At 33.5% G+C, this 16,482-nt stretch overlaps 1 protein-coding gene across 2 annotated transcripts in view; it reads right to left on the bottom strand.

Moving 5' to 3' along the window:
* TOP2B (DNA topoisomerase II beta) overlaps window positions 1-16,482 on the bottom strand; it is a 59,215-nt gene that overhangs the window by 5,807 nt on the left and 36,926 nt on the right. For both annotated transcript variants that reach the window (XM_032327535.1, XM_032327621.1), the window contains exons 21-33: window positions 16,135-16,366; window positions 14,439-14,573; window positions 13,478-13,678; window positions 12,128-12,323; window positions 11,890-11,981; window positions 8,864-9,019; window positions 8,635-8,718; window positions 7,678-7,872; window positions 5,118-5,262; window positions 4,730-4,891; window positions 3,092-3,293; window positions 1,858-1,937; window positions 212-322 (exon numbers count right to left, since the gene is read on the bottom strand). In XM_032327535.1, coding sequence (XP_032183426.1) covers window positions 212-322; window positions 1,858-1,937; window positions 3,092-3,293; window positions 4,730-4,891; window positions 5,118-5,262; window positions 7,678-7,872; window positions 8,635-8,718; window positions 8,864-9,019; window positions 11,890-11,981; window positions 12,128-12,323; window positions 13,478-13,678; window positions 14,439-14,573; window positions 16,135-16,366 — 1,991 coding nt within the window. The remainder of the gene's footprint in view (window positions 1-211; window positions 323-1,857; window positions 1,938-3,091; window positions 3,294-4,729; window positions 4,892-5,117; window positions 5,263-7,677; window positions 7,873-8,634; window positions 8,719-8,863; window positions 9,020-11,889; window positions 11,982-12,127; window positions 12,324-13,477; window positions 13,679-14,438; window positions 14,574-16,134; window positions 16,367-16,482) is intronic.

Genomic DNA, 16,482 nt, shown 5'->3' with positions numbered 1-16,482 from the left:
TTATTTTATAATTACAACAGCTTTAGGATGAGATCTTATACACATTTTAATAATTACCTCATATGGTTAGAAAACAAGAGGAATTCTCCTTACAGGCGTTTATAGTATTTTCTACTGAAGTCCAAGTGCAGTTTCAAATTATATTAAATTTTCTTTAATATCAACTTTGTATCATTTATGCAATGTTTAACAACATTAAATAAGTACATACCCTTTTTAGCAGCTACAGTTTTACTTGGAACCTTATCTGTTTGTTTCAGACCAAATGATGGTGAAAATACAGAGGCAGAATCTTCTTCATTACTGTCAAATTTAGCTGAATCTAAAAATTACAAAGTTTTTAGGTAAAGAGATTTTATAAGGATCACTTAATAGTTAAATTTTGATTCTTTGTACTGATGACTTCTCTTTAGCTAGAGAGATCTTATGAATTTCTACTTTGTGATCATACAGTCCATAATAAACAGCTGAAAACAAAAAAACAGCAATGTCATATTTCACATTAACTCTATTTTAAAACAATATAGAAATGCATAAAGTAATAAAAATTCTTAATAGTCCCAAATGTTCATCATTTAAAATATAAATGACCAACTCAAAAATAAGGATTTATTTTAAAATGGAATACTAAAAAGTTCTCACTGTGATTATTTTAATATCTACACATCTAACACTATTAACCATTTCAGGAAGATCAGTAATAATGTTCAGAGCTGAGAATACTAACAACTTTAAATCATTAAAGGTCAGTTTAAAAGGCAGGTAGGCTTACTTTCAGTTTACTTTTACACTCAATTAACTAAGCAGTTCCTCCCTTCCTTTCTCCCTCCGTCCCTCCCTCTGTCAAATGAGAACAGGGACTCTCAAAATATCGACTTGGATGTGATAGGTTTTTGTTTCTGTTTTTGTTTTAAGATTTTACTTATTTATTTGAGAGAGAACGAGAGTGAGGGAGCATGAGAGGGTAAGGTCAGAGGGAGAAGCAGACCCCCGCTGAGCAGGATGCCCGATGCAGGACTCAATTCTGGGACTCCAGGATCAAGACCTGAGCTGAAGACAGTCGCTCAACCAACTAAGCCACCCAGGCGCCCTGGATGTGATAGTTTTATACAAATGTTTTGACATGCTGTCAAAAATGCCTATCTATATTCACAGAACATATACAAGATCTAGGTCTGTCTGCGCGCGCGTGTGTGTGTGTATAAGACTGTTAAGTCTACATAGATTGTTTTGACCTTAAAAATTTCACACACAGGGTGCCTGGGTGGCTCAGTGGGTTAAAGCCTCTGCCTTTGGCCCAGGTCCTGATCCCAGGGTCCTGGGATTGAGTCCCGCATAGGGTTCTCTGCTCATCAGGGAGCCTGCTTCTCCGTCTCTCTCTGCCTGCCTCTCTGCCTACTTGTGATCTCTGTCAAATAAATAAAATCTTTTAAAAAAAGTTTTGCACACAAAAATATAGGGAATAGAAAGCATATACCCCAATTAAATTTGCTTCAGTGAAGGGTTCAGTCTTTAAGTTACTACAGTTTAACATTACAAATCTGAATATCAGTCCCTGTAGTTTTTAAAAAACCGTCACATATACTCGTATTGCCATGAAAATCAAATTTCATGTCCCAATATTTCTTTCTCTTTTTCTCTATTAAAACATTATACCCACATCCATACACTTCATACACACATCTACCTGCTCACCTAAATGGTTCCATATTGCCTATCTGACCAAGTAACTGGTACTTACCTCAGGAAAAGTAAATAAACTTTATTATGATGAGGGAAATGTACAAAAACAATTTCTACTTATAAAAAGTCCAGAGCAATAACATAGTAACCAATGAAAAGACCAAATGGGCATACCATCTTCTGACTTCTGAGAGTACGAAGGAAATGAGAAGAGATTCCCAAAATCTTGACTTTTTTTGTCATGTGAAGATTTTCTATCAGAAAGAAAAATTTAAACAACCACAATATAATTTAAACAACCACAATTATAATTCTCTTTGTTAAAGACAGGGCAATCAAATTCTTTTTTTGTCTCATATGCACAGGCGTGCACACATACACACAAAGAGACACCAGAAAAGCCAATGATTTAATGTAAGAGAATGGAAGTTGAACGAAAGTTATTCAAAATACCGCTACATTACATTTTATGATTAACAGAACTGTTCCAGAATTCAGCATCAGTAAATCATTGCCAAAAACCTAAGGAGACAGTCTGAATCTCTGTCAAAGTCATCAGTAATCCTATTTCTGATCCTAGACTGCATATGATAAAACACTTCTTTAAACAGATAATAAAGCACTTCCTTTAAAAATCTGAAATAAGCTGTTGGGATGAGCAATGCATGTTATATGCAATAATGAAGAAAAAACACTACAACAAAAACTTATGATGTACTGTATGTTGACTAACTGAACATAATAAAAAAATTTAAAAAAATAAAATTTGAAATAGCTCACAAACTTCACATTCTACACATTACCGTTTAATACTCTCTAGAGGCAAAATAGCAGTAATAGTAATAATACTAATAGTAATAATAATAATAAATGAAAAATCAATCAAGGCCAAAGTTAAGGAAAAAAATTAAACCTCCCAGTTCTAAAGTTTTAGTGACTTCTCCAAACCATGTTGTCGGACTATGTCCTATAGGCCTACTGTCTGTTTTTATAAACAAAGTATTACTGGAACACAGCTGCCCTTGTTCATTTACATATTGTTTGTGGCTCCTTTCTTGCTAAAATGGCAACACTGAGTAGTGTGTTGTGTATACAAGATAGTTAAGTATACACAGACTTAGTACTTAGTTAAGTCTACATAGACAGAGACCATATGGCCTATAAAGCCTGAAATATTTTCTGTAGAGCCCTTTATGAGGAAAAAAAAAAAAACCTGGCAGTCCATGCTATGAGATATAGCAACAGTTCAGTAAACAGCTGCAGTATTACCCAGTCTTTTTCCTTTGTGAAGAGGACCTTACCTCGAATGATGGTAAATTCTTAGACACAGCTTACCAGGAGATCTTTAATAGATGTCTAAATAACTAACTGCACCACATAACTGAATAGTAGTTGCTTCCTTACTTACTCTGGAGTAGCTTTTGATTTGCCTGGTGAAAATGTATATTCATCTTTATCTAGGCCATCTGAAGGAATAAATTCATCTTCCCCATCATTTGTTATAGGAGATGCTTTAACTTTCAACTCCTCTAAATCATTATTATCATCATCATCATCAGCATCATCATCCTCTTCTTCTGAGAAATCAAATGTGTACTTAGGCCTTTCCGCTAGGAGAAAAATAAAAGCGAAGGTTAAACTCAAATCCAACTTTATCTACGTGACATGCTATGAATAATCATTTGAAAAATATTCCAGCTATCTCTAACACAAGAGAAAAAAGAAAAAGACAAGCATTCAGGGTTGGGGGGGGATGGGGGGGCAAAAACTTTGTGGCCTCAATTACTTTGGTAATGTTAAGTGTTCATCCTGGACTATGAGAGGAGAACATAAATGAGATTATTAGGGTGCTGTTTGTCATACTTAAATATTAACTCAGAAATAGTGGTGAATATAGGCCATTGTAAAAGTGATTACTAAGATTTCCCATTTCTACAATGATAAAAGACCAATTTTACTAGTCAAAGTGCTAAACTTCCTTTTAACCTCTTGCATAAAAACTTCATCTTGTATTCAGTTTCACTAAGAAATGACAGACAGTAATTCTTCAGATGAATGAGAATAAAGTTAAGACCTGAGCATATTACTAAAACAATAATTTAATATAAAGCATAAAATGGTACCAACTATGGGGGAGGCACATTGGTATAATTCAAATAACTTTTATAATTTCTAGCATATATTATGGAATAAAATTTTTAAAACATTTGGGTGCTATGTAATTTTATACTTCATTTTATATGTATGAAAAGGCCTAATTACAATTTTGAAGCACTTAATAAATTAATTTTCACATAACTTATTACTCATGTTAATTCACCTACATTGTACTATCTATGCACATTGGGGAAAGAAAGTCAATCACTGGTGATTAGAGAACCAAAGAATTTAAGGCCTGACATATAATCTAAAAAGTATCTTCCAGAGGTAAAATAACCATAATATGGTATCATTCATTTTAAGTAAATTAGGGCTTAATAAAATCTGAGAAGAAATCGATAAAACAGGACACTCAATTTTTAAGTACTTGCAGACTTCAAATTAATGAATATTCAGAAAGGATAAAACTGGGTACTTAACAATATAGAATAACAAAATGGTATCTTTATCCTAACTCTAGCACTGCAGTTATATAAATTTATGTGATGTGCATGGAATCAGACTCCTAAAGTAGGAGGAAATTTTTCATGGGGGGAAAAAAAAATGAAACAAACAAAACTACAAAGCACTTCTATTGATATATCACTGTTGGTTTAACCGAGGTACATTTTTACCAAACATCTTCAAACTATGGAGGGAATATAACCCAAACATTCTAATAAAAATCAATAAGAAAAATCGTTCTAAAGTGAATCAAGTTATGTCTAACACTGCTAAAAACCTTATTCTGTAAAGCAATTTTGTCTTCATGAGCTGTAACTTCTGAAATACTAACAATTTAGTACTTCAATAGCATCGATAATACTACTAACTAACTTATATGAGTAATATTAACTTGGTCAAACTATAATATACAATAGAATAAATATAAAATGTATCAAAATACCAGCTGCTCTCCTAAGTAAAGAATCTCTTGGAATAACCACAGGTTCTGTTTCTTCCAGGTCACTTTCTGACTTGGATTCATCATCTGACCAAGGATTCCGTTTCTTCACTTTCTTTGCACTGGATTTACCAGAGGATGTAGGTGTTTTTCTCACCCTGGTACCTAAAAACAAAACAATAAAATATGTATCAATACTTGTACAAATATCATTAGTAAAAATAAAACTTAATAATGAAAGGTTAATTATAAAATAACAAATGTCCATGAAAATTGAGAAATTACATTAACCATTAGAAGAAAAAAGTTTAAGGGAGAAAAAAAAATAACCTAGTAATGCCCTGTACATATATATTTTTCTCTCACAAAAAACTTTATAACAATTCCTCACCAGGTTCCTTTTTTTCCCTTTTGGGTTTGGGACCTTTATTTACAGGAGCTGACGAGATCAATGCCTCTTCTCCAGTACCCTCTACCGGTGTTCCACTAAATTCTTCATCAAATTCTACTTTTACTGCTGTGGTATCAAGATCACCCTACACATTAAACAAATAAGCAAATAAATAACCAGAAATAAAAATAAAAATAAATGCCATACATTTTAGAGATATAATTCCAGCCATAGGTCACTTCTTCATATAACTAAAAAAACAATAAAATGTGATTCACTGAGGTCCAAACAGGACTTTGATCAGACCATGTTTTACTTTATTTATCTATAGCAAATGATACTGCTTACCACTCTAATACTCTGATACACTCTATGAGATGACAGCTACTTAAAAGAAAATGTAAAAAATAAGAAGGCAGCTTTTGATTAGCAAAGGGACTTTCACAACAATAGGAAAATACACCAAAGTGTACCTGCAAAATAAGCTCCTATAGTTCAGGCCTCTACATATTAGAAAAACATCAGATTATTGAAGGAAGATAAGCAAACATATCATGCACTGCTAGGCATTAGTCAAAGTCTCCCTACCCTCAGATTATTAAAAGAGAAAGACACAAGGGCAAGTCATTACAATACAAATAACAAATATGGAGGGAGGTGTAAAAGTAACCCGTGGGGAGACAAGAGCAACTCTGCCCAAAGCAGGGTTAAGGGAAGATTCCACAGAGAAGGGGCCCTTCTAATTGGGTTTTGAAAAGAATCATGTATGTTTGATAGCTGAAGAAAGGGAAGGAAGAAAGAGCATCCCAGGCAAAAAACACAGAGGCATGATGGCCACATAGTATTTAGGGAATTACAAATAATCTGCTAGGATTCGAGGAAAGAAAAAGAGGGAAGAGTAGCCACAGAGAAACACAAGGAGGTATGCAGTTGCTAAATCACTGAATACCGGAATCTGGATGTAGTCAGTGGGGAGTCACTGAAAACTTTAAGCATCTGTGCAATAATCAGACTCATTTTTGGAAATACCACTTGGGTAATAAAAGACTAGACAGAGATGAATGAAGTGGGAAAAAAGTAGAAGTCATGATCAAATCACTAGAGACAGGAAGACTAATTAAGAGGAACACTTCCGTCAAAGAAAACTTATGGAATTCTAAGATAATATCACTGGGGATGAAATTAAGAGGGTGGATTTTGGAATTGCTTCATAGGCAATCAATAGGATTTATTTACTGATTAAATGATGAAGTCCCAGGTTCTGGACTTGTTAAGTGATGGCTGATAAGACACAGAGGGGGAAGAGGTTTTGAAATAAGGATAATGGGCTCAGCTTCAGATATGTGAAATTTGGGCACTGGCCATTCAGGTGGCTTTATTACCCTGGCCCTCCTGAAAATGTTACGGCTTGGGGCATAGATTTAGGAGTCATCAGTGTGAGTGAAAAAATGGCATAGATGAGATTACTTGAGACTATGTAAGGTAAAGAGAAGAGTGCTAAGAACAGACATCAACTGACAAGAAGAGAAGTCATTTCCTGAGGAACCTGTGTGTGGTAGGAAGCTAGGTAAGAGGGAAATAGTATAGATGTCAGTTTATCACAACAGTGGAAGCGAGAGATCTCTCTGGTATCACAATGCTTTCAAGTATTAGTTCAGAGAACTCTCCAACCTCTCCAACTCTGAGGCTCGTTTCCCAAGGTCTAATTAGACTATTGGACATATCTACATATCTCCTGGGTTCTGCCTAGAAAAATCTGCCTCTTTCAGACTAGCATGCCTCCTCTTTCCTCACTATGATCAGCCCTCTCAGTGTTTCCTTCTTCTGCCTAACTCTTGCCCAACCTGCTAGGGGGCAAGTAAGTCCCATACTTCTAAATCATGAACAGCACCAGTCAATGTCAATGACATAAGAGGTGCTTGGTAAATTTTTTTAACTAACAGTAATGAGAAATAAATAGTTAAAAAAAAAAAATCACTTTGAAAACCACACAGACCCTTTTCTGCTAATTAGACTTCTTGAATTTGTCATAATGTAGAACTAAAGTTTTATTTTTAAGCTGATACACTTTTTTGGTTGCTGTTCCATGATTGTAAGTAGAATGCTGCTGAATAAAGTATTTCTCTCATTTAAAAACAGAATCAACTAGGGGCGCCTGGGTGGCTCAGTGGGTTAAAGTCCCTGCTTTCGGCTCAGGTCATGATCCCAGGGTCCTGGGATCGAGCCCCGCATCGGGCTCTCTGCTCAGCTGGGAGCCTGCATCCTCCTCTCTCTCTGCCTGCCTCTCTACCTATTTGTGATCTCTGTCAAATAAATAAATAAAAATCTAAAAAACAACAACAACAAACCAGAATTAACTAACTCTTTACGTATATGTGGATTCCTGACTTACACTTTCTTTCTGTGGACCAACTGTTCTCAGAGAACAAATGATTTCCTATCACAGTGAAATATATTAGAAACAATGCATGACTTAAGCACACAGTAAAATTAAAATACATATATACATCATGGCGAAGATGGAAACTACCAATGAGCTAAAACAAGAGATATGTCATACCTTTTTCTTCTTCAGCAACTTTTTGCTGGCATCTGCCTTCATAGCAGTAATTTCAGGAACTATTCTTCTCCCATAAGGTGAGGGCATTGTCTCTTCCAATTGAAGTTTCTTCACCTTAGGTTTGCCAACTTTACCTTTTATTGCTTTTCCTGCCATTCCAGCCAGAATATCCTCCCGTTCTTGCGCTTCCACTTTCTGAAATATAATCATAAAGGGGGCAAGGGGAAGAGAGTGGATGCAAAAACAACTTATTAGAAAAGAGACCCCCTACTGCATAAGAAGTTTAAAGTACTATCATTCATTAATGAATAAACCTTTCCTTTCAACTGATCTAATCTAAAATAAACGTTAAAAAAGTTCTAAGTTAAAAGATCTGGGTTGTAGTCCCAAGGCTGTCTAACTAGTTTCTCATTTGTAAAACAAGAAGGTAGTAACAAAAAGACCTATATGGTCCCTTCTAACTCTAAGATCCTATGACAAATTGGGCAATTTGAGAAAAAGTTTATATTTTCTTTCTCTACCTTTTTAGAAAAATGGAATTCTACCTGGAAAAAACTAAATTATTAAAAAAAAAGCAAAAAAACTTAAAATTTCTCTGTTATAAACCTAAAGACACTATCATTCTACTTTGTAAAAATCAGATATATTTTGTTCTTACCTCTTTGAGGGAAGAGACTGAATCAATAAGCTATTCTGAAATTAGGAAAACTTAACTGATAGAAAGTAACAGAATTCAATTTATTCTAAATTCCAGCTCCATATAGCTTTTTACATTCATCTATTCCAGACAGAGCATTTCTTTATAACTTCATATAGCTAGAAGTTTACTCCTAACGTGGCTTATAAACATATTAACCTTTACAGAGTTAAAAGAAACTGAAATAATTAAAGAAGAATTTTCTTCTTATTTCATAAACATTATTTTTCCATATATACTTTAATGGAGACTTAACCTACATCCAGTTCTTCAACAAATGCTGCTAAGTCTTCTTTCCAAAGATCTGAAGGAGATTTTCTTTTAAGATCATTGACCTCTCGCCCCTATAATAAGAAAGCAGTATAATTTAAACATTCAGTAACTTAATAATACGTAAAAGGTAAATCAAAATGCTTCTTTTTGGAAAAAGAAAAAGAAATGGATAATACTGAAATAGTTTCAAATTATTTAACCCACAAAAGTTCATACTTTTGCATCTCTCTGTTTAATCAGCTCTTCAACTTTTTCTTTAGTAAGAGACCACAGAGACATATTTAAAATATAATTAAAATCGGGGCCTGAAGGAGTTCCTGAATCAGAGGAACTATCATCATGCTGGTTTTGTGTTTCTTCCTCTTCTGCTGCCTGTAAAAAATAACAAACTTTATATTAAAGTCCTGTATGGTACCAAATCAATGGCTGAATTTTACTGAATACTGAGTTAAAAATTTCATAAATGCTATACTCTTAGTACTCTTATCTTAAGGGTGATTGGGGATTTTTTAGATTATCTGCAGGATGACCTATAAAAAAATGATTTCCTATAAAAAGTTTTCTAAAAATACACAATAGTAAGTCTTCAAAAGGAATAAGTATATTCACTCCCCATTTATCTAGGAATCTGATGAAAAATTAACTGCTTTGCCCAGGCACTAAGTCATGAAATGAGAAGATACCACATATCTTGAAATTAAAAGAGTAGAACTAATGTTTAATCACTGCATCTTGTCAGACTTTTATATTGGTGAGTGAATGAACAATTTGAAACCCAAAATAAGTATCACTTATCGAGAATGTTTTACAGTTGTAATATAAATATGGTAAGGTATGGCCACTCATTAAGTATGATTTCTTAATAAAAATTCTCTAAAGCAAGAATACTCATGTACATACAAAAAGTTCAATTAGGAATTTAATAGCTGGTAAGTTAGAGGAGGAATTGTGAGGAGTATTCTAAAATTATATTTATAAGGCCTTTTTTCATCGAAAAGATTACAATAAAAAATCCTCTTATGCTAGCGTTAAATTTCAAAATCCAGTCAATTTAATAGAAGTTCTTATAGGTGACATCACCTCTAAGATGTTTAAAGTAACAAGAACCATTAACTAAAACTGCATTTAAATTATTTAAGGCACTCAGATCATTAAAAATGACTGAGTTAACCATGACACTCCACAAAACAAAAAGTTCACTTTTGGTAGCCAAAAAAGAAAAAAATTGTTTTCAGTTTAAAATTTTCAGTAAAATAATGTGTATATATATGAAGTAAAGTTTAGTGTACTTTAGAAGGGATAAAAATAGAAATTGCAAAGCAACATGCTTCATTACATAAACAAAACTATGAATTCAATTAAGCAACAACAGCCAAATAAGAAATGCTGTTGCTGAGTTGATCAATGATTAATAAGTACCTAGACAAACAGTATTTACAACAAATTAGTAAATTCTACCGTTTTTAAAAATTCTTCATGAAACAGTGTGTTTCTTTGGAATATTTAAGTTGTTACCCTACTATTAAAATATTATTAAGGTGTCATAAAATCCTGTTTAGATCCACAGTTTAGTAATCTATTTGATCTAGATTTTGAGGACACCCAAAGTATCATTAACAAACACTCAATGAATATATGTGTATCCTCATTGTTAACATGAAGATAACTAAGGATATTTTCAGAAATCAAGAAAAATTTTAAGTTCCACAGACAGAATTCTATTATGTTTAAAAAAAAAAACTCTAATCTCATAATTATCTCCTTTATAAATTCTCTCTTCTCCAAATCTACACAATAGGACACTCTTATAAGAGCAGCTCCTTTTGTTACCTTAACTCCCAAAGTGAACACATACATGGTCAAGATGCTGAGAAATTTTTGATGGTGACAATGAAATTTTTGAAACCAACCACTAGGTTTTACCCATAAAGTCTACTTCCACTGGAAGGGCATTCTCAATCCCTACACACCTTTACCTTTTAAAACTAAGCATTAAATTAACTAGTTTACTAGTTAATATTTTTTAAGATATAGTTTAAACCAACAATCATACAGAAGGGCAAGCAGTGTATAAACCGTAATTTGGGATTCAAAAATGCAGTAAAATACATTAAAAGAAAAGCAAAGTGCTTGGATCATCTTAATTTTGAATACTCCCCATCCTGTCCCACCCCATTTTCCCCAAACAATAAATAAGCCTATTATCTTAATATGTAATTATTAAATATATAATTTCTTCTAATTTTACTTGCTCTAATATCTGGCATTCTACTGACCAAAATTTTTAAAAGTTTAAATAATATTAAAAAAGCATGTCAATGTAGTTGATAAAAAATATGGAAAACACTGTGGGTTTAGAATTCACAAATGTAAGGAAGTTTGAAGTGTCAGTTTAAGTTATGTCATATAATCATAACTGTATTTTTTAAGGATAATAACTTTATCAGTATGATAATATACACATTCTAATTAAGTAAAAAATTAGTCATCTCCATAATTTTCTTCCTTTTGTACATTTGTGTTCTCAATCACAATGCTGTATTGTTTTAAATTTTTTTTTAATTATACACAATAGCAAGAAATTCTTGAGAAGAATCTCAAAGTTTCAATATTCCATTCACTGAATTAATACTAGTCCTTTATGATCCGAAATGGACAATTTAATTAATAAAACATCAGACTTTTAATCTGAAGTTCCAGGGTTTAACTCTCTAGTCAAAGATCTAAGCACAGGGCAGAGCACATACTTGGTGCTCAATAACACTATAATATTAAACATTTTGTCTCTAGTCTTCCCAGCATAAACCAAAACCAGACCAAGTGAATGGTGACTGGATACCATACTATCACCATAGTAAGACCAGTGTGAAATGATGTATGTGCTACCCAGTATCATTCCCAGATAGTACACATGCACCTCACAAAAACCACCACCACAAACAACACCCTTTAATGGCAGGCTCAGAAAAAAGGCCAACAAGACTGAGCTACCTTCTCACACCTGGAGTCATTTCTCCAGGCCCTGGTTGAGTCACACTGGCAAAGTGCTTTGTGGTGGGTGTGCACTGCAAATTCCTGTACTGTATCTGTTCTGTGGATAAACAGAAGACTTCAGTCTCCAAACAGACAACTCGGCACCTTTATAGCAGTACTAAATTTAAAATTTAGGGATTGGGTTTTTTGTTTGTTTTGGAATTTGCTTTTAAAAGCTTCTCTGAATGTCTTGTTCTGCAAATGATTACCTTTTCTTGTGCTTCTTTCCAGGCTTTCACTGGGTCAGATTCATAACCTCTCTGGACTAACATTTGAATCAAATCTTTCTTTGACCTATTCTCTATGTGAGGGAAAAATAAAGTTAGGATCAAGAAAAGAGATTCAATTTGTATTTGTTTATATTCTACTGATAAAAATGTCTTCTATTAATAAAGATTTTTTTTTCCATTTTAACTAACGTTTAATTTTTTAAAGATTGCATCTTACCTATAGTAATTTTTCCTTGTATCTTCTCTAAAATGAAACGGGCTTGATTGTTAAGCTTTGTGGACTCTGCTCCCAACATTCCTACAAGCCATTCCTTACGTAAACCATAGTAACTTAATCGTAAATCAAAGAATTCTTTCAAGATGTCTTGAACAGTTTCATACTTCTTGAGACATCCCATATGATCAAAGAGTACCTAATGAAAACACAGTTTTTGAAGATGACATAAATCTGTATTGGTACTTTTAACCTGTATGACATCTACAGTATTTAAAATAACTATAACACAGTTAAATGAACACATACCACCCCTAAAAGTTGTTAAACAGAACCAAAACAATTAAGTACATTTCGGTAAATATTCTTTTGGTAACTCTAAGAAACTGATAAATTCTCAGAACAATGAAAATATTTAAAATAATTTTGAAAATAAAAACAGGTCCTTTAAAAAAAAGGTTCTAGGGGCACCTGGGTGGCTCAGTGGGTTAAGCCTCTGCCTTCGGCTCAGATCATGGTCTCAGGGTCCTGGGACTGAGCCCGCAACAGGCTCTCAGCTCAGCAGGGAGCCTGCTTCCCCCTCTCCCTCAGTTTGCCTTTCTGCCTATTTGTGATCTCTCTGTCAAATAAATAAATAAAATCTTTAATTAAAAAAAAAAGGTTCTAATTCAAAATGGCTATAAAACCACCTAAGAAAATTTTTTTCAAACTAAAAACATTCTAAGTTTATAAACATTAAAGTTCTCTCTCCTCTATATACTCAATAGATGTATATTTGTCTCTGTTTATAATTACAATTCATTCAAACTTTCTCAATTTGGAGGAAAATTTTACTTCTTCTCTATCCTTTTTCTCCTTTTTTCTCTGTCTTTCTTAGCAGATGATGGCAGTTTGTCTCAGCCACTGTGCTACTGGATTTTTTTCTTTATGCCTAAAAGCTAATTTGGAATGGAATGAGGGTAATCATACATGTTCACTTTCTACCTTTCTCACCAATTACATACAAACACAAATATACAAGTTTAATAAAACAGATTAGAATTATGGGGAGAAGTACTCCACAATTAAAATGCTACCAGAAATAGGCATAAAAAACATGAAAATCCTGCACTAATCCAATAACTTTTGGTCAGTTTGTGTATCCTATGTGCTCAAGCCCAGATGTACAAATGCAGAGTTGGGATTAAGAGTAGTGGATAATAATCTAAAGGAATGCACCTTTACAGAGTCTTCAGCAAATATCAGGGGGAAAACCATTCAGATTTACTACAACCACAACCATCATGAAACCAATTATAAAAATTCTACTTATGGCATGGAAGAAACATTAAAATAGAAAATCTAATCAGTTACCATGGAATTACAAGTAAGAGTAGTCTGAAGTTTAAAAACTTTGTGCAATCCAGCAGCTTCTGCTTGTGCAAGCTTCTCTTCAGTCATTTTCACCACAAATTTCACAGTTGTATCAGTATGATATTCTTTATAATCAGAAATTAATGCTGGTGTTTTATCTGTTCCATTGAGCATTGGTTCTAAAACCTGTTCTTTGTATACCTATAAAAGATTTAAAAATAAATAATTATTTTCCTGACACACATTGATGTTCTCATACTACCAAGTCATGCAATTTTGTGAAGATTCCCAACTCTGGTCAGAAAAAAGAAAAACTTCCCTCTATCTTCTGCCCAGTCGCTATAGAGGACAATATATGGGGGGCTCAATGGTGAAAGATATACAACGTAATCTTTCACGTTTGCTCATACACCAAAGGGCAAGGAAAAGGCTGAAAGTATAAAGAGAATGACGGTCAACTCCATCTGACAAGAGAGGACATGCATACTTTAAGATCTGTAACAGCTGATACGGACATGAATTTATTGACCATAGTCATAAGGATTCCAAGCTAGCTTAAGACATTCAACATTTAGGGGCGCCTGGGTGGCTCAGTCGGTTGAGCCTCTGCCTTCAGCTCAGGTCATGATCTCAGGGTTCTGGGATTGAGCCCCGCATCGGGATCCCTGCTCAGCGGGGAGCCTGCATCCCCCTCTCTCTCTGCCTGCTGCTCTGCCTACTTGTGGTCTCTCTCTGTCAAATAAATAAAATCTTTAAAGAAAAAAAAAATTCAACATTTAGAGAAATTAAACTTCTAAATTACTATTTGAATATTCAAAGCACAAATTCAACTGGATGGTCAAAATGTATATAGGAATTTTTAAACACTATACAGACTTAGGACAAACAATGATGGAATCATATTCGTCCCAGAAAGCATTGCACTGACCTCCTGAGAGGCAGCTAAAATACTTCTACTAACCTGTGTCCAAGTTCTAACTGGAAGCTCTGTAATCTCTACTGTGTTTCTATCCACCACAAATATTTCACCACTGACTGCATACTGGTTTTGACCAAGCTCTTGGATGGTTCCTTTAAAGTTTTTGTAGTTTGGAAGCTGCAGAGAAAAAATAAAAATAACTTAAGGCCCTGACTTCTCTCCTAACTGCCAGTACAATATTTGAATGCCCCTTAGTCTATGGTCTACTACTACTACCAAATTAACATGACTGAAACTAAATTCCTCAACCTTAGTAGTCCATCTCCCAATAATCACTCAATCTTGAATTCATAGCTTCTGTTAATATAATCTTAGTGTCTCCCAATCTCAAAACCTTTGCTTAGATGCCTAGGTGGCTCAGTCTGTTAAGTGTCTGCCTTTGGCTCAGATCATGATCTCAGAGTCCTAGGATATCACCACCCAGCCTTGGGCTTCATGCTCAGTGGGGAGTCTGCTTCTCCCTCTCCCTCTGCTCTCACTCTTTGTCTCAAATAAATTAATCTATAATCTTTAAAACACACACACACATACACAAAAACCCTTAGCTTCATCTTTCCTAGTCTTTTTGGAATATTTATTTTTCAGTCTATTGCCTCTATACCTCCTTCTCCCCTCGATTAATAATCCTTTAAAATCAAACTCCTTGGATGTTATATTGAAAGTCTTCCACAGTCAGGACCCAATCTAACTTTCCAACTTTTCTCCAATGATTTGCCTTCCATACTACTACTCTTCTTTCATAGTCTGCTTGAATATTTTGAATATTCTACATATATATTTTTCTATAAACAATATATATACCTACCTATACATCGAACGTATGAAAAGCATGTACTGACCAAATAAATTGTCTTAATAGTCTAAAACACATCTGAAAGAATTAAAACACTATAATCATAAAGCATTTTATGCTTCTATTAGAAATATTTTAAAGTACTTTAAAGTATTTAAGGAGAAAAATATTTTTAAATCATACTCAATATTTTATTTTAAAATACAAGAATGAAATAGAACTTGGAGAGAAATACATAAAAATAGTAAGTTTGTTTCCACATGCTGGTTTTATCAAGTATTTTTTCCTCTTATTTATGTTTTCTACAATGAACACTACCATTTTTGTAATACAAAAATTTAAGTGTATTTAAGTGTATCATGATAAAGGGAAATTTCCAGATGATTTTAAATCACACAGAAGAAGGCAGGACGCTTTTTTGAGAAGTTTCTCTTGGAGGTAATTTGGGACAAAAACAAGCACAGTGGATGATATAGAAGCAAAAATTTTAAAAATATATATGAAAATATATACAATGTGTTTTTAAGATTCCTTACAATTCTAATATGACTTAGTTTGAGAACAAAAACAAAGCTGCATGTAATTTTGTCATAAAAAAACACTATTCTCTATATAATTTAGATGTCTACAAACCTGAAATATGAGGTATTTTTAATTTTCAATAAAGCTTCTACTTAAAATCCTCATCTCCAGGCTTTTTCTAAAGCTTGTATCTTTTTCTATAAGCACATATCAAGTTACACACTAAAAAGGTCTTTATTTTCTGCAATACATTCCAAAATGCAAATGGTTCCTTCCACTACTTTCCTAAAATGACTGGAGTTTGTAGTTCATACATTATCATTTGTTAATAAACAATATAAGCAGTAAGTTCTAAATAATTACCATAGGATGAGGATCCAAGCCATCTAGCATTCGTCTGACATTGTTCACAATTTCCCTAGCATCATAGTTGGGTAGTTTACAAGCCCATCCAGTACCAATGCCCTCAGCACCATTTATTAAAACCATGGGAATTATAGGAATATACCACTCAGGCTCAACACGTTGATTATCATCATAAAGGAATTTAAGCAGGTTGTCGTCCACAGCAGGAAAAAGCAGTCTTGATAAAGAGCTAATGAAAGGAAGAAATATGGGAAAATGTCCTATTTTAGGAAATAAAACTTTATACTTAAAGACTTTACATTTCAAAAATTAAGAAAAATGTTTTTAAAATTTTGATTATATATA

The sequence above is a fragment of the Mustela erminea genome, chromosome 1 (genome assembly GCF_009829155.1).
Source record: "Mustela erminea isolate mMusErm1 chromosome 1, mMusErm1.Pri, whole genome shotgun sequence".
Taxonomy (NCBI): Eukaryota; Metazoa; Chordata; class Mammalia; order Carnivora; family Mustelidae; genus Mustela; species Mustela erminea.
Note: the sequence above shows the minus strand (reverse complement) of the source record. Positions and strands in the feature narration are given on the sequence as shown.